The sequence below is a fragment of the Schistocerca nitens genome, chromosome 6, assembly GCF_023898315.1.
Source record: "Schistocerca nitens isolate TAMUIC-IGC-003100 chromosome 6, iqSchNite1.1, whole genome shotgun sequence".
Lineage (NCBI taxonomy): Eukaryota > Metazoa > Arthropoda > Insecta > Orthoptera > Acrididae > Schistocerca > Schistocerca nitens.
In genome coordinates, this window is record NC_064619.1 from 245,384,789 (window position 1) to 245,403,695 (window position 18,907).

The window sequence follows — 18,907 nt, forward strand, 5'->3', positions numbered from 1 at the left end:
TGAAAGTATGCACATCTGTAGCTGTCAAACTGTTTGGTTGCTACTCATATTGTGCCAAAACTGCTGTCTCCAGCTGAGGGATGTGCTTTTGACATGGTGACTTGTGATGAAATTGTTCAGGCATAATTTGAGTTTTACGTCAGAATTACAGTGGTCTTCTGATTCAAATTAAGATTCATATAATTCTAATTTTGCTGATGGTTTCTAAAAAGGAATTAAGCCCATCCAACTGACTCGGTAACATCTCAAAAATTGCCGGTTCTGTATACATGCAAATCATGTTTGTAATATTTTGATTGAACTGAATTAAAAAACGGGGTGGAAGGTCTGAAAATATACAAAAACAAAAATTGCTAGAAAAATGTGAAGATAAAAATCAGACAATATTACTTGGGGCAGTTGAAAAGAGCCCTAGTTACCGTAATGTCTCGCACAAACACCACCAGCTACATTTGTGGTGACCCTTTGTGGGTGTGCAAGTCAAATTTGATGGCTCCATCTTCGTTACTTTTGCCTCTAGGATGCATTGTATACCACAGTGTAAGCAAAATGGTGAATATCAAGAGAATCAAGAACCATGCTCTTATTGAATATCTTCATTTGAAGGGAATGACACCAAAGGAAATTGCAGGGGACATGCGGAATACGCTTCAGGACAGTGCTGCGCCTTATGCAACAGTGAAAAACTGGGTGTTCAACATGGAAGAACAAGTGAGCAAGATGCACCAAGGAGTGGAAGGCCTGTCACTGTTGCCACTGATGAAACAGTGACTGCAATTCACGATACGATTTTGCAGGGTCATCGAACAATGTTGCAGCACATTGGAATCTCCCATGGGTGTGCTCATGACAGTGTTATGGATATTTTGGGAATGTGGAAAGTTTCATCTCAGTGTTCCCGAAAGACTTGAATGCAAATTGGACACGGGAGTGTGTGCAGTGTTGTGAAGAAATTGTCTGCCAATTTGAAATGGATGAAGACAGCTTTCTTGCAAGGTATGTGACAATGGACAAAACGTGGATTTACCACTTTGATCCTGAGACAAAACAAGTCACAAAACTGGAAACCACCTTCATCCCCTAACCCGTACAAATTCCGGGTGCAAAAATCAGCTGGTAACGTGATAGCATTGGTCTTCTGGGATGCAGAAAGGGTAATTATTGTGGATTACTTGCAAAAGGGCATATCTCTCAATGCATCATACTATTGCATCCTCCTGCGCCATTTGGGAGAAGAGAGAAAGAAAAAATGGCACAGAAAATTGGTGCGTGGAGCTCTTTTGCATCAGGACAACGCACTGGTGCACAAAGCCCTCGCAACACTTGAAACTCTGCATGACCATGGGTTCAAATCGTTGTCATCTGTCATGTTCTCCAGATTTGGCTCCATCAGACTTTTTTCTTTTCCAATACCTAAAAAAAGATTCAGTGATTGATGCTGTGAATGCTTGGTTAGACTCGAAATCAAAGACCTTTTATTTGAATAGTTTGCAGAAGTTATCTGAGTGTGCCTGCAAGTGTATTGAAAAATAAATTGGTATTATGAAATTTCTGTCATTCTTTATTTGTTAGGCTAGAATCTTTTCGACCACCCCACTCCCCCCCTCGTATTGTGATATGCATCAAACAATTCTGTTTTATCAGAGGATTACAAAACTGAAGTTGGATTTAGTCCAGGCAAAGTATTACAGGAATTATCAATCTATTCTTACTGATGGTTTAATTAATTGATAGTAATTAAAACACTGTCTTTTAAGCAAAACTAGTTACAGTCAAGATATTTTGACCCCGTGCTTCAATCAAAATACATAATTTGCGTCAAAGCTTTAAAGAAATGGTATAAAAATTAAGGTGAACGTTTCTCTCCACCAGGCTTGGCGGGGTCAATTCATGGAAACTATTCCCACGTAACTTACTATGCCCCTGTGGATAAGAGGTGGGTTTGACATTCAATAAATGTTTGTGGTGGTAGCATAATTTCTAAAACAGGAACCAAAAGTGAAAATTTGAATTGCACAATGAGAGCTATATATAAGTAAAATGGCTAATATGAATAGAGCAATCTTATGTTGCAATCAAAAGTGTTTGTTATGTTACATCAGAAACAACTTATACATGTAAAATTTTAGGCTGTACTTTACAAACGAGTTTTAATCAGAATCCCTCCAGCATATGTAGCCCAGGAGTTCAATACTGACAAACAGCATTGATAATTTAGTGGCAATTTATCAAAACCTATCCTATGAACAGCAGTATTAGAGAAAACTTACATCCAAATGTTTTAAAAATAAGTAAGATGTATGAAAAGGGAAGTAAGGAGAAAGTTTCAAATTATAGAACAATGTCACTAATCCTACCTTCAGTAAAATAACAGTATCCTATCTCAGCTTGCTGCCTTCCTCTCTAGACACAAAATGCTTACTGAATTTCAGTATTGATAGAAGAAATAGCCAAGTGCAACCACTGCTATTACCATATTCTTCCATGAAGCATACTGTTGTAGAGAACAGAGTACACAAATTGTTGTAATATTTCTTGACCTGAGAAAATCTTTTAATTATGTAAAACATTGGCTTATTCTAAGGAAAATGAGGCCATATGGTATCAATAATGTGTCAGTGATACTTCTAGCCAAGTAACTGATGAATCTGAAACATTATATTAAACTTAGATATCAAATTGATAATAAGGTAGTAACTTTCAAATCCTACAGTGAAGCAGTGATACAAGGAATTCCTCAGGGCTCAGTTCTTGGTCCTTTCCTTTTCCTTGGATGTGTTAATGACATTATGCATCCCTTCAACTCAAGTGTGAATTTTTGTTGGCTGGTGCTATTAGAATTAAGTACATCTTCCCATGATAAGAGACTAAGATCAATGAAAGTAAATCCTAGAAGCTAATATTTGCAAGCAGAAGCTTACATCACTCATGTGTAAACGATGTCCATGGAATAATGGCAGATGAAGCAGACAGCTGTAAAGTCTTTGGTGTCAATCTGGACTCAGACCTCTGATGGTTAAACATATTAGTGTTGTGCAGTATAAAATCAGTAATGATATGTAACTTCTTAGCCAGGTGCCCAAGCACACATTGAAAACTGTATATTGTGGGACAATCTATCCCTACAGTAGCTACTGTGCAGAAATACAGAATTCTGGTGCAGAACAGAATATTGCTGCTACAAAAAAAGGATACTCAGGATTGAATGCAGACTAGGCTCTAGAGAATCTTGTCATGAAGCTTTTGTACAGCACAGATACTCCACAATCTATTCTTCATGAACCTATGAGTGAGTTACTTTTTTGCAACCTTAACTAAGTAAATGTATTGATATACATGACCAAAGTACTTCAGACAAAGAACAAAATTAAAAATGATTGATGGGAGCCTATGTACACTCATCTTCAGAAAGAAAAACAGAACATCTTGAATGACTGGAGACAGGACATTCATATTCACTGGATGTGTACATTACTATGTTCTGCACAAACGATTACCATTTGAACCAAGTCAGCCCACAGTTCAAGTACAACATAAAGATTGCAGCGTAACACCACCTGATGGTAAAATGTGCCTGTGGCTCCTGTTGTCGGAATAAACGGAAGGTAACGGACCAATGTGACTTCAACAGATATGCATGATGCTTCACAGATGTATGCGCGCACCGTATCTTCAAATCGGTGAGTTTCAAAGAGGATGCATTATTGGCATGAGAGAATGTGTTCCATCCATCCAGGAAATTGCTGCTTGTGTGGGACAAAGTGTTTCGGCTGTGCAACGAGTATGTGCAGAATGGTTTACTGAAGGCCATAGAATACGACGAGATGCGTCAAGTCGCACCACTCGGAACACCCGCCAAGAAGATCGACATCTGGTGCAAATGGTATTGCAGGACAGATCTGCGTCCTCCTTGGCTCTGGTGGAACAGTGGAACACATTGTACACTATTAGGGGTGGCAGTATGTCACCATTTATTACAACATTGCTTACTTGCGCATTGTCCGCTTCTCCACCTACCTTTGACTAATGTGCCCAAACTCTTTGCCTTTACAGAGGTCTGCTTGTGTCTGTGTATGTGCGGATGGATGTGTGCATGTGCGTATGCGTGTGCGCGTGCGTGTGTGCGTGTGTGCGTGTGTGTGTGTGTGTGCGCGCGCACGCGTATACCTGTCCTTTTTTCCCCCTAAGGTAAGTCTTTCCGCTCCCGGGACTGGAATGACTCCTTACCCTCTCCCTTAAAACCCACATCCTTTCGTCTTTCCCTCTCCTTCCCTCTTTCCTGATGAAGCAACCGTTGGTTGCGAAAGCTTGATTTTGTGTGTGTGTGTGTGTGTGTGTGTGTGTGTGTGTGTGTGTATCGACCTGCCAGCACTTTCGTTTGGTAAGTCACATCATCTTTGTTTTTAGATATATTTTTTCCCACGTGGAATGTTTCCCTCTGTTATATAAATAAATATTATTAGTTTCTTGTGGTACTAAATGACCATTTTCTTGTCTATATGAAGTTGTGACATAATCATAGACTTTCTGCCAGCAGTAAAATATGTTTTTATATAATTATGTAAATATTTCATTATGTCTCTCATCCTTAAGACTTTTTACTGTAGTCATTTAAAACGTCACATTTATTTGGGGACTTTTGAATGCAAGGTTACTGTCACAGTTAAATTACATCCTTACCAAGCTTGTTCTCCATCTCCAATAACCATGATGTTAACAGGATGTTAAGTGCTAATCTACCTTCTTTCCTTCCTTCCTTCCTTCCTTCCTTCCTTCCTTCCTTCCTTCTTAGCAATTAACATCGTGCATTTGCTACCCTTTTTCATTTAAGAAGTAATAGTTTATTTTATTTATAAAGATATGTTCATTATGTGTAGCTCGATTTAAAGTGATTTCTGTACCAAATATGAGTTGGTATTACCACGTGTTACAGGTATCGATTAGTAAGACATTCATGGGAGATAACCGTTTTGGGTTCAGTTCAGTGTACATCTATGGCAACAAACAGTTGTGTAGCCTCCACTGACGAGAGTAGCCAAGTTTTGAATCTGGCACTACAAATTAAAAATGTTAATCAGGTGAGCTTGCTTCAAATTATTATTGAATTTTACATAGCAAAAGTGTTATTACTTAGAAGCAGATCTTTCACTATTTTCATTATCACACTTTCAGTGTGTGACACTGATCAAATGTAATTGGAAACTTTGGTATCAACATGTTGTTTTAATTTCCTTTTTTGTTGACCAGAAATTACCATATAAATCTAGATGATGACATTTTCATGACCATAGGATCAAGTGTGGACAACAGGACATTACCCTATGACCTACTTTATATGCCAGTATTAGTTCATTGTGTTAGACAAAAAACTAAATAAAGCCATAGGACATGTGAAAAGGATTGCAAAAACTGAAATAGACAAGATAAAATCTGATTTTTTGCCATTATTGAATGAAATTGGACTGTAGCAAGTAAGAGAGCTAGTCACACTGTGACACCAGTTGGGCACTGCAATGTACATAAACACTAACAGTTGGATGCTGAAAAAGGTGTATGAAGTCCCGTAGCAAAAAATGCCTAATTGCCTGATACTGAAAGTTTGCAGGTGAAAGAAGAAACAAAGTTCTGGGTTGAAGACAGCATGGCATGAACAGATGATGGATGGCATGTATCTGAGGTACATACAGCTTTCTGCTAAAATGATCTTATAGAAAAATTTTATTTGATCAGTACACAGTTTACATAAAGTCCGGGAACACTTTCAGTTATTTATTGCACAAGAAGTAAACATTGTACAGGTGTCATACATATTGCCATTTTGAAGAGAAACTCTGAAAGTTTATATATATACAAACATTCGATATGCGAACCATGAGTGACCCGGCAGATGTCAATACGGTAATCAAATTCTTGCCATACCCATCCAAGCATGCCCCCAGGGGCTCAGCATTCATTTGCTGGGTACGGGCTTGGCGACCCCGGGGTTCCTGAGCTGGGGACTGGTAAGCGCCGCCAGTCCCCTGTCACCGTAACCTCTGGGCATACTTCAACGACCACCGTGCGGCGCGGCGGTGGAACGTTGTGTGTCTCAGGGAATGGGGATCTTGGCTTGACCGCCCGGATCGCGAGGATGGAATTAACCTCTATAAAAAAACCCTCAATCTCAAGGTGTGCTGCGCGCCGATGAGATGCATGGCTGTTGAGGTGGAACAGTCGATAGCGGGCAACCTCTGGGGAACCTGCCGCACCTCAGTTGTATAAGGCTTACCTAGGCACGCGGGGCTCTGTCTAGGTGGACTTCTAGTTCCCTAGCTGCTCGTGGGACCGAGATGGATCCTTCGAAATCCTCTTTTCTTCCTCCCAGCGGAAAGGGTGGGCCGCTGGAATGTTCTAACACCCAGTCTCTTAAGAGGGCCCGTGCAGTCAGTCCCCCTGACTCCGGCGCTTCTTTGAAAAGTCCAGTCTTAGGTAACAGAATGCATTCTGGTGATCCGAATGTGTTTCTCATTGTGAAACGGAAGGAGGGTAGTTTCGAGAAGGTTTCGCCCTTCTATATTCAAAAGGGATTGGAGGGAATCTGTGGCTCCTTAAAATCGGTGAAGCGCTTACGTAATGGGACCTTGCTAGTGGAAACTTCCACTTCTCAGCAAGCAACTAACCTCCAATCTGCTAAATGCCTTGGAGAGTATGCCATAGACACTGAACTGCACAGCACCTTGAACTATAGCAAAGGTGTTGTGACATGCCGGGATCTAGCTGATATTCCCAAGGAAGAACTGCAACGTGAGTGGGCTCCGGAAGGTATCGTTGATGTCCAACACATCATGAAGAGGGCTGATGGCACTCTTGTCAAATCCGACTCCTTTATTCTGACCTTCAGTAGCACAAAACTTCCCGAACATGTTAAAGCTGGCTTCCTTCGCCTTAGTGTGAGGCCTTATTTCCCGGCCCCAATGCGCTGTTTCAAATGCCAGCGTTTTGGGCATACCACCTTAGGCTGTAAAGGCGAAGCGACTTGTGGAAATTGTGGTCAAGCTGCTCATGAAGGAGTTGGTTGCTCGTCTCTGGCTAAATGTATTAATTGCTCTGGGAACCACCCTGTTTGGAGTAGGGACTGCCGCATATTTTTAGAGGAACGCAAGGTCCAGGAAATAAAAACAACCAAGCGTATCCCCTATGGTGAGGCCAAGAAGATTTATAAGTCGATGCAACCTCCCACATTTGCTACATCTTTTGCATCCCTGGCACAGAAGCCTACTCCAAAAGTCGATGCCTCAACGCAGACTGAGGTGGTGAGTGTTGGCACTAACACCTGTAGCTGTCAGTGCACTTGCAACGCAGCCAATGTTCCAGAGCCAGTAGCCCCTCCTCGCACGGCAGACAAAGGTACAGTGGCGGACTTGGTCCAGCCCCTCGCGCCTCCAACAGCTGAGGTTGTCCCCAAGCCCAGTGCGCCAATTACCACTCCCACATCCGCTCCCCCAAAGTCCACCAAGCCACAGAAAGCTACTGTGCAGCAGCAACAGCGGGTCAAATCCCGTGGTAAACCATCCGACCATGCGGATGTTGTTTTACGCGAGGCTTCATCTGACTCTTCCCCAGAGTTGATGGAGTACGATGTATGTGTGGGGCAATCATCTCGTCCCACGCCTGCCCCTCCACCTGCTGCGGTCTCCCCACCCCGTCGGAGAGACAGGATGAAGGTGCTACCCCCAACATAGATGGCTCCCATACTCCAGTGGAACTTGCAAGGGTTCAGGACGCATGTGGAGGAACTTCGTCTACTTTCTCAGGGTAGACCACTGTGTCTCTGTCTCCAGGAGACGTATTTCCATCCATCATACTCCCCTGAGATACGAGGCTATACACTCCATAAAAAGGACGACCTGAGTGGAGAGAGAGCTAGAGGAGGCGTAGGTATTTTCGTCAGGACGGACTACCATTCCTCGCCTCTCTCACTTACGACGACTCGACAGGCCGTCGCTGTGTCCATGCACGTGCGTCATCCATTGACTGTATGCTCACTTTACTTGCCCCCACATGATGCTCTTGATGAAGCGGCCCTCACCGACCTTCTTACACAGCTCCCCCAGCCATTCATTATTTGTGGTGATTTTAATGCCCACAATGTGCTTTGGGGCTCTGCAATTACCTGCCCCAGGGGTAGAGCAATTGAGAGGCTTCTCCTGTCATCCTGTGCCTATTTGCTCAATGGAGGACAGAGTACTCATTTCTGCACGGCGACTGGGTCGTTCTCTGCCATAGATCTCTCGTTTTGCTCTCCAGCTCTTGCCGCTAGTGCTCACTGGGAAGTGGTCGCTGACTTGCACGGCAGTGATCATTTCCCAATCTGGATTCACCTGCCAGATGGCGTGGGCCCCGAAAGGAGACCACCACGCTGGGTGCTCAGTGGAGCGGACTGGACACTTTATAGCCAGTTGGCCCAATTCGAACACTGTGCGAATGTTGAGGTGTGGGTGGATCATATTACCAAAACGGTCCACCACGCCGCTGCAGCATCCATTCCACAGTCCACAGGCCACCGGAAAAGGCCACCTGTGCCTTGGTGGAGTGACGAATGCCGCTCTGCAATCAGGACCAGGCGTGCGGCCCTGCGGTGGTTCAAGTGTCGGCCGACTGCTGAGAATCTTGCAGCCTTTCGGGTGGCGAGGGCGAGATGTCGCCGCATTATTCGTGAGAGCAAGAAGAGGTCGTGGCAAAAGTTCCTGAACACCATTACTCGTTCCACCAAAAGTTCCATTGTGTGGGAGACCATTAGGAGAATTTCTGGCAGAGGAGGGAGGTGCCCCATAGCTGCTGTAATGAATAACGGCACTCTCCACACAGATCCGCGAGACATTGCCCAGACTATGGCAGCATATTTTGCGACAGTTACTGCCACAACCAGTCAGGATCCAGGTTTCCAGCGCCATAGAGCGGTTGCTGAGAGGTGTAGTCTGAACTTCCAGCCCACCTCTCATGCAGTTTACAACTGCCCTTTTTCTATGTGGGAACTGGATTCTGCATTGTCTGGAGCTCGTGACACTTCCCCTGGTCACGACAGGATCCATTACAGTATGCTATGGCACCTCACAATGCGCAACAAAGAAATCCTCCTCGCACTTTTTAATGCCATTTGGGCGTCGGGTCACTTTCCTGACGCGTGGCGTGAGGCAGTTTTAATCCCTTTTTTAAAACCTGGGAAAGACCGCACGAGCCCAAGTAGCTACCGTAGTATTGCCCTCACTAGTTGCATAGGGAAAACCTTGGAGCGGATGGTCAACCGCCGCCTTGTCTGGATGTTAGAATCCCGGCAACTCCTTAGTCGCTTTCAGTGTGGGTTCAGGAGGTTTCGTTCCACCTTCGATAACCCTGCCCTCCTGGAGGCGGCTATACAACAAGCTTTCCTACGCCGTCATCACCTTATAGGTGTATTTTTCGAGATCGAGAAGGCCTACGATACCACTTGGAGGCGTCTCATCCTGGAGCAGCTTCACGAATGGGGTTTTCGTGGTTGTCTTCCTCTTTTTATTCAGTCTTTCCTCTCGCCACGATATTTTAGATACCGAATTGGTGACGTCCTGTCTGATCGCTTTGAGCAGGAGAATGGTGTCCCTCAGGGTAGCGTTTTAAGTGTGACTCTCTTTGCCATCGCTATTAATAGCATTACGTCCATCGTGAAAAGTCCTGTCCAGTGTTCTTTGTTTGTGGATGATTTCTCTTTGTTCTGCTCTTCTTCAAGCCTTGCAACGACAACTCGTCAGTTGCAACTTACGATTAGGCGTTTGGATGACTGGGCGCTGAAGAGTGGATTTAAGTTTTCCACCGAGAAGTCTGTATGTGTTCTTTTTAACCGTTCTCGTTCGATTTTCACCTTTCCTGAGTTGCGCTTGAGGGACACTATTCTGTCTTTTAAAGACACGGTGAGATTTCTGGGGCTCATTTTTGACTCGAGGCTCACGTGGTTACCTCATCTTAAAGACCTGAAACGGCGGTCGCTTCAGGCTTTAAGTATTTTAAAATGTCTTAGCCACAGTACATGGGGAGCTGACAGGACTTGTCTGCTCCAGTTTTACAGGGCGTTTGTGCGATCTCGGCTCGATTATGGGTGCACGGTGTATGGGTCCGCGAGGCCTTCGTACTTAAAGATGTTGGACATTGTGCACCATGAAGGGCTTCGGTTGGCCACTGGGGCATTCCGAACTAGCCCCATACCAAGCCTCTGTGCAGAGGCTGGTGAACCGCCACTTCATATGCGGCGACAGCTACTTACGGTCCGCCAGGCGTATAAAACTTTGTCTACACCATACACCCCTGCATACCATACCGTTGCTCAGCCTCCTCTGGCACAGTTATTTCATAACCGGCAACGTGCGACGCAGCCCTATGGGATTCGCGCACAGGATTGCCTCGCTGCAATGTCTATGGCTGGTCTTCGTGTTTTACGTCGCGGTTGGAGCAGATCTCCACCTTGGCTCCTCCGAAGACCCAAACTTATTTTAGATTTGACTCGTTTTAAGAAGGATGGCACGCCAGATTTTACATTCCAGTCACTGTTTTTTAACATTTTAGATGTGCATCACGGTTTCACTGTCGTTTATACTGATGGCTCCAAACAGGAGACTTCCCTTGGCTGTTCTGTGGTGTTCCCTGATCATGTTACCCGGATTCGCCTCCCTGCTGAATATACCGTTTTCGCAGCGGAGCTCCACGCGATCCTGACGGCACTGGAGCAGATGAATCGTGTTCGGGGCGATCGATTTCTTCTTTGCTCCGATTCTCTTAGTGCCTTACAATCGCTGCAGAACCTATACCCGACTGAGAAGATGGTCCAGTTGATACATGACCAACTGTACTTGCTCCAACGGCGGGGTAAAGAGGTATCCTTCTGCTGGGTGCCTGGTCATGTCGGCATATGGGGCAATGAACAGGCTGATCGGGCTGCCAAGGAGGCCTGCAGAGAGCAGGATGTGGTCCAGTGTCCTATCCCCTTGCAGTCAGTCATCGCTGCACTCCACAGGAAGTGCATGGAGTTGTGGGAGGACGAATGGCTGGCGGTGACGGCCAATAAACTGCGGTCGGTAAAGTCAACCACTCGGCCGTGGCGTTCCTCCTGCCGGTTGCTCAGGCGGGAAGAGGTGGCCCTCACATGTCTTCGGATCGGGCACTGTCCTCTGACGCATAGCTATTTATTACGGCGGGAGGCTCCTCCGTTTTGTGCTGCCTGTGGTGTGCACATCTCTGTCCGGCACATTTTAACGGACTGCATTTTATATCGTGATGCAAGGGCAGAAGCACAAGTTGATGGGGATCTGCCTTGTGTTTTAGCAAACGATGAGACGTGTGTGTCTAGGGTTTTTAAGTTTTGTGATGTGTCTGGACTCTGGCCTAAACTTTTAGGCTGGAGGTTTTAGTGTATTGCAGAGTGGCTGACTCCTCCCTTTTTTTCCTTGCGGTCAGCCAGCCACTTCCATCTGCTACATTGTTTTAGCTCCCTCTCTCATTTTCTTCCTGTGTTGTCCATGTTTTACTGCTGACGCCCTGCTTCATCCCACGCTTCGGTGTGGGTGAGCACATATTTTCCAATGATTGTTCCCCGTGTTTTATGTTCCGTTTTATGTAAATGTTCTGAGCTTTTTTTTTTTTTTTCTTGACACCCGTCTCACTAGGATACTGAACGGGCGCTGAAGACCTTGCTGTCGTGCGACCACAAACCCCTCTACTACTACTACCCCCCATCCAAGCATGGTGTCGTCGACTGTAGTTCTGCTCTAGCTCCAATTTGAATGGTTTCATAGACAGCTTCTGTCGCAGGCTTTCCACACTGCCATTGGAGCCATTTAAAGTTCATGGGACGCATGACGCACCAGTTTCTTTGGACTCCTTATGAATGTCTCTCTTACACACTCCACATTCACTCCACTCACACTGGGACATCCGCTTCTTTTTCCGGGCACAAGCAACCTGTCGTAGTGAATTTGTTGTGCCAGTGGTAAATGGCCTTCTTTGTTGGTGGCTTCTTACCATACTTCGTGCTAAACATCTGTTGAACAGCTGTAGCATATTTATTTTTGTTGAAATCCAACACACAGAAAGCTCGCTCTGCACCTGAATTCGCCATGTTTGTACCTAGTGCTGACTATCGGCAAATTACCAAACTACGCTGTGGCAATATACATGAAGGGGGGAAAAAAACGACTTTCTCTTCAAAATAACATATACATTATATCTGTACAATGTTTGGTTCTTGTGCAACAAATAATTGAAAGTGTTCCCAGACTTTATGTACACCCTGTACTCAGACCCAACTGACCCCCGTGTCATCCTCCGCCAGTGGCAACATTGGAAATGGTGTGGAGGGGCATGTGGTCAGCACACTGCTCTCCCAATTTTTGTTGGGTTTCTTGACCTTGGAACTGCTGCTAATCTATCGAGTAGCTCCTCAATTGGCCTCATGATGCAGAATACACCCTGTACAAGTCTTCCCACCAAGGAAAAATCCCTAGCAATACAAGGAATCAAACCTGGGTCCCCGTGGTAGCAGTCAGCTGTGCTGTACCACTCAGCTACAAACATACACAAACCTAGTCGAAACTATTATTAAAATTGAGCAAGTTAGCAAGTAAGGAGAGCTTTTGCAAATACTTCAGTTTCTGTGTTCTTGTCAAATGGATGCGACCACTGTAGACGAGTAGAGTATTCAGCGATAAGAGTTTTTCTAATCAGTTAATGAAAATTTCTAACAGAAATGCAAATAATTGTATGAAAAAATATTACCACTATATGGTATAGATTAACCTCCAGGCAGTTGATACACATGCAAAGAAGTTAACATTATAGCTTCCCTTCTGAACACATGTCTCTGTATGAGCACACACTACATACAGCATGATCACAGTGTGTACATGTATGCAGCTACTCTCTCCCATTGTCCCAGGCTTTCATAGGAAAAATGGTCATCATGGGAAGGCTGATGTAACATACTCAACCCCCTGAACTGGTTCAGATTCATTGAATACATCTTCGAGATCTGGATTGATGGTGAGGACACCTGATCCACATTCCTCCAGAAGCTCAACACCTTCTCCCCCAGTCATTTCACCTGGTCCTATCCAGCCCAACAAGCCACCCACCTCAATGTTGACCTCCACCTCAATGATGACCACGTCAATATTTCCATCCATATCAAGCCTACCAACCACCAACAATACCTCCTCTTCGACAACTACCACCCATTCCATACCAAGAAGTCCCTTCCATACAACCTAGCCACGTGTGGCCGTCACGTCTGTAGTGACAGGCGATCTCTCAAAATACACCAAGGCTCTCACTGAGGCCTTCACAGATAATAATTACCTTCCCAAAACATATCACCCGTGCCTTCTCTCTACAATCACCCACTACCTCCCATAACTCCAACGTACAGTCAGAGAGGATCATCTCTCTTGTGACTCAGTACCACCCAGGACTATAGCAACTGAATCGCATTGTCTGCCAGGGTTTCGACTACCTCTTTGTGCCCAGAAAAGAGGTATGTCCTACCATGCTGGTATTCAGCCACCCATCAAACCTACACAATATCCTCATCTGTCCCTAAGTAACGCCTGCTCCCAATCCCGTACCTCATGGCTCATGTCCCTTTAATAGACCTAGATGCAAGACCTGTCCCATAAATCTTCCACCACCACCACCAATACCTACTTAAGTCCAGTCAAAAGCATCACCTATCCCATACATCTTCTACCAGCACCTACTTGAATCCGGTCACAAGCATCACCTATCTCATCAAAGGCAGGGCTATCTGTGAAACCAGTCATGTGAGCTACAAGCTAAGCTGCAACCACTGTGTTGCATTCTACATGAGCATGACAACCACAAGCTGACTCTCTGCATTAATGGCCACCAACAAACTGTGTCCAAGAAACTGCTGGTCCAATCTATTGCTGAGCACGCCGCCCACCACGACTTTCTTCATTTCAATGATTGCTTCACAGCCTGTGCCATCTGGATCCTACCCACCAACACCAGCTTTTCTGTACTGTGCAGATGGGAACTCTCCATGCAATATATCCTGTGTTCCCGTAACCCTCCTGTCCTCAACCTTTGTTAGTCATTTCCTTACCCATATAGCCGCTTCCCCATTCCCATCCGTGCACTACACAGCCCTCTATTCCACCAACGCACCCACAGTCTTTTTACTTCTCTCTTTTTCCACTACCTCCCTCCCTCCCCCTCACCTTCTCTCCACCTCATCCCTGTATGCTCCTACATGCAAAACTTTTCATTCCTCGTCCCTACCATGCTATCCCTCCCTCTTCCTGTCTTCCTGCCTCAGCCTCCTCCTCACCTGCACCACCCACTTGCTTCTCTCATCATCCTCTGCTGCTCACAGTCTCGCCTCAGCAGCCATAGGCTGTGGTCATGTTTGCATGAGTTGTGTGTGTGAGTGTGTGTGTGTGTGGGGGGGGGGGGGTGTTATTTCTAACTAAAGCCATGTAGGCCAAAAGCTCGCTTTCTGACAGTATTTTTGTTGTGCGTATCTGTGACTGTGTCTCTGCTATATGGTGAGTAGTAACTATCTTTTTCATAATATTGTTTCATGACACCTTGGTGAAGTGCTCTTTAATGTTATCTTCTGCAGTAAATGGCAACATTAAATTAGTTTGAAAGTTTGCTGTGTGTGTCACCTATGTATTTCACTCACTGAATTACTGAACAGATCGTGTTCCAAAACTCATCCAATATTTTACTAGAAAAAGGAGATAAAATAAATTAAAAAATCTAATTAGTGGTGTGTCCCATAGTAATAATGTTCCGCCTCTATTGGACACCTACATCTGCTCATTCCCTGGACACCTTGAGTATAATTGTGTTGTAAGAGTCCTTATTGTGTACTTCATATATATGGAAAGTAGTAGCTTTCTCTGAACAACTCTTCCTGTGTTCAAGAAAATATAAGTGACTCTTAAACTGTCCAAATTTAAAAATACATTAAATTGTCAAACCTGTGAACTCCAGTATCTGAAATTAATACTGAAGACCTATTTCAGATTAATCACAATCTTAAAAAAATACAAAAAACAAAAATAAGATCAATGTAGACTTTGCCTGCTACTCTAGAATTCTTAAAGGATTTCTAGAGCCTTGTGCAAATATCTTTAACAGATTGCCTATTAAAAAATATTATCTCTCACTCTAACTCTTTGATTATCCTGCCTTGGGAAAGTGTGTGCACTTGAGCCAGTCACAGGTTCACCTCCTTGTCTTCAGTTTCAAAAGCCTCTTTATTAATTCACTGTGTTTTTTCTTTCTTTTCTCTCTGTTTTTTTGCCTGTTGTTTCTTTTCTTCATACTTGTTCAATTTCTTATTTCTGATGTTTATTTCCGAGTTGTTTTCAGCCCTTAATTTCTTCTGATATTTTCAATTATTCCTGGTTGTCTTGTGTTTCTTTCATCCAAGTGGTCTTTAATTTAATTGCATTAATTACGATAAATATTTTCTTAGTGAACATTTTTTCATCCATCACACATAGGTGCCAATACAAGTGTAGGCATCTTTTCCTAAATTTATCTGTGATGTTGTCTGTGTCTCAGAGAGCACCACTGTATATTTTACTAAGAATTTTCCATTCATGTCTCAGTGTAACTGATTTTTATAATCCCTCTAGTTATGTGGTTTCTGTCACATACAAGGCTTCTTGTACAACAACCATGTTGTAGTGTACTAGTTTTCCATTACAAGACACTTCTCTCTCAGTGTAGAGATTCCATTATCTTTAAGTGTGTGTTAGTAAGCATTCACTGTTGTCCACTACCACCTATACAGTTTTGATAGCAGATAGCTCTTGGTCTCCTTTTGCTAATAAGAAAATTTAATAACAGTGGCTGTGTGGGATGCGACTGGGTGTGTAGTGAGATGTAATCTCTCTCATTCTAAAATATTATTCTTTCATGAAAAAACCTACAATGCTTGTAAATATTGAATGTACCAAGGATTCCAACTCATAACCTGACATGTGCCAAGTGAGCGAGGTTCAGATTTAGGTAGGATACAAAAACAATACAAAAAAGAAACATTTCAAATTTAGTTTTCATACTAATATAACTTTATACAGAAAAATTTTGTGCAAAGCACAAGTAATTATTGGTCAGGAGTAGCTTCATCACTAATTGCTTTATTAATGAATTCTGAACAGCTGTTCACCAACCATATGCGATGCCACAACTGTTGGAATGATGTTATTGGCACCAGTGCAAAACAGTGTGACATCATAGTCACAAAGATTACCGACTTACACCAGCATTGTCTATGCTTGAATCTGCAGTAGTGCACTCTTCAGTTAAAGCAGTCACTGTTGCTCCATGGGCACAGCAGCAGCACATTTTGAAGGAAGAGTTTGCGAAACATCTAAGTGACAATCTCATTTTATACTCTTTGCATGTGTCATTCGGTAGTCACCTACCAAAATATTCACAACTAGTCAGGTTTTGTGAGCCTACATGCAAGATGACACAATGTTTACATACTGTTATATTGGCAGGGGACTGCGAGTTTGATACCCGTGATGGATACAGAAGGGTGCTGGTAACAGAGATGTGTGGGCAAGACTGAAGATGTACCAGTGAAACCAAAGCTGTATGGGAGAGAGCCAAATGTTCTAGGTGCTTTTAGAAATGGTCTGAAACCATAAATCATAAATGCCTATGTTCTACAACGTTTGCCTCTTGAAGGTATATAACGGTTTGTGCTAATGCATTAATATTATTTTAGCAACAAATAAAAATTATTTATATGTCACTAAAATGCCATATCATAAGAGCGAGTTTACATAGTGTCAGGCAAAATCTAAAAGATATAAGAGGACATGGAGAAACAGTAAGGAAGAAAAAAGATGCCATACTGTAATTTGGAAAAAAAAAGAAAAGAAAATGTGTAAGAGAAGGTTGAAGTGAAGAACTATGTGAAAATGTGAGAGAAGATGTGAGAATTAGAGAATGTTCACATGAAAACTGAGAATCAGGTGAACAACAATAGCAGAAGGAAAAAATAGAAAGAAAATTCACACACTTCGTGAAATTCGACTAGATGCAACATGCAATCTAGAATTTGTGGTCTTCCTTTATGATCCCACGAAATAATAGTCAGTTTCCAGTTGTTGTTGGGAAAGTAGGGTAGACATGTAGGTACTTTGGCACAAAAATAATTCAAGGGTGACACATAGGCATGTGATGTCTTAATCAGATTGCCAACATTAAAAGTACATAAGCAAGTGTTCCAATAAAATATAAAAAAGGAACAGTGACAAAACAAAATATTTATTTGATAGTAACCAAAAAACAAGGTAACAGTAAATCTTTACTCTGACCAGCTGCAGTCAGGCAGTGCCTCTAGTACTACTATATTTCATAAAATTTACTCAATATCATATGTAACACAGATCTGTGACAATTTCTCACACACCAGAGACTCCTCTCAGAGGAGCCAAATGTGTACAAGTAATCATTTTGCTGTACTCTGCAAGTGCATGAACAGTCTTTTTGTGCATGTAACTGTTAACGGACAATAATAATTACTATTTGATATGTCGTACTTTTTATTTATTTATCAGAGTCAAAAACAAATTGAAATAGTTAGCGTCTTCAGTGGTTGAAGATTCAGCCACATAGGTTTCCTCGATGTTGCCAAAGATACGCCTCATTGTTCCTCAAGCTTTGAGGAAGCATCTTCCTTGTACCCATTTGTGAATACTAAAACTACTCTTTATATGTTATCATGTAATACTGAAACAAGGAATAATTTCTATATGCCCTTATCTTAATTTGCAGGTACACGATCCTATATTGACAGAGGTATCAGTCTCTCAGGTTTCACTCGTCAGCAAAACGTGGCAGCTATTTGGAAAAATAGCTGTTCCTACAGGTAGTATGTAGTTATAGTTTGCAATTTATATTTGTTTTAACATCATTGTAGCTGTTAATAATTTGTTAATTCAACTGAGTTAAATATTATTTCATTTCAGGAGTGAAACTTCAGGCACAAGAGTCAATCCACTTTGTGTTTAGTGCACGCAGACAGAAGCACAAAAGTAAGTTAATCGTATTTTGTGATACAGAACCACTGGATGGTGTAATAATTGTTTCAGATAATAGTGATTAAAAATTCTATACATCAGGTGTATGGTAGTGTGTAAGGGGTTCATTGCAGATGAGAATTTTATATTAGCTGCTTATATATGACTGTTTATCACTCACAAACAGTGTTCGCTGTCCCTAAGATTAGTTATCTTCTGGCTATAAATTTCATTCTTTGCAGAAGCTGTTCCCCTCATTAATGAGTTGACTATTTCTTTTTAATGTGACACTTTTCTTTAAGTGGTATTGGTTGTGTGTATAATTGTAGATACCGTTATTGAACTTTAAGTTCCTTTTTTCCTTTGGGTGGTATTTATGATAAACGCAAGTAATCTTTGTGGCGCAAGGATGGATGAAACACTATTGGAAGAGAGACCCCTCCTTTATAATTTTGTGAAGCATACATTGATTTTTATGTTATAACATTTATTTTGACACAAAGCTAGAGAAGCTTAGCTGTTGCATTCGTGTTATACAAGTCAACAATTTCATCTTTAGAAACTGCATAAATAATGTGTTCTTCTTATTTTTTTTCTTTTTCCTCCTCCTCCTCCTCCTCCTCCTCCCCCTCCTCCTCCCCCTCCTCCTCCTCCCCCCTCCCTCCTCCCCCCTCCCTCCTCCTCACCATCTGTCCCTCTTGCTGGCGGGGTCCACTGTTTTAGTGTTCTGTTGCAATTTTATCTGATCTTGTGCCTAATGAACGTGCAGGACTGAGATCGTGAGATCTTTGTGCAGGGTGTCATGCCATTGTTGCCTAAGTCGTCCTACTAGCCAG

The 18,907-nt window shown here is 43.0% G+C and overlaps 1 protein-coding gene across 3 annotated transcripts in view; it reads left to right on the forward strand.

Annotated features, from left to right (window-relative positions):
* The window catches only part of LOC126262211 (trafficking protein particle complex subunit 8), a 309,618-nt gene that overhangs the window by 240,815 nt on the left and 49,896 nt on the right, over positions 1-18,907 (forward strand). For all 3 annotated transcript variants that reach the window (XM_049958637.1, XM_049958638.1, XM_049958639.1), the window contains 3 exons: positions 4,934-5,078; positions 17,827-17,920; positions 18,021-18,086. In XM_049958637.1, coding sequence (XP_049814594.1) covers positions 4,934-5,078; positions 17,827-17,920; positions 18,021-18,086 — 305 coding nt within the window. The remainder of the gene's footprint in view (positions 1-4,933; positions 5,079-17,826; positions 17,921-18,020; positions 18,087-18,907) is intronic.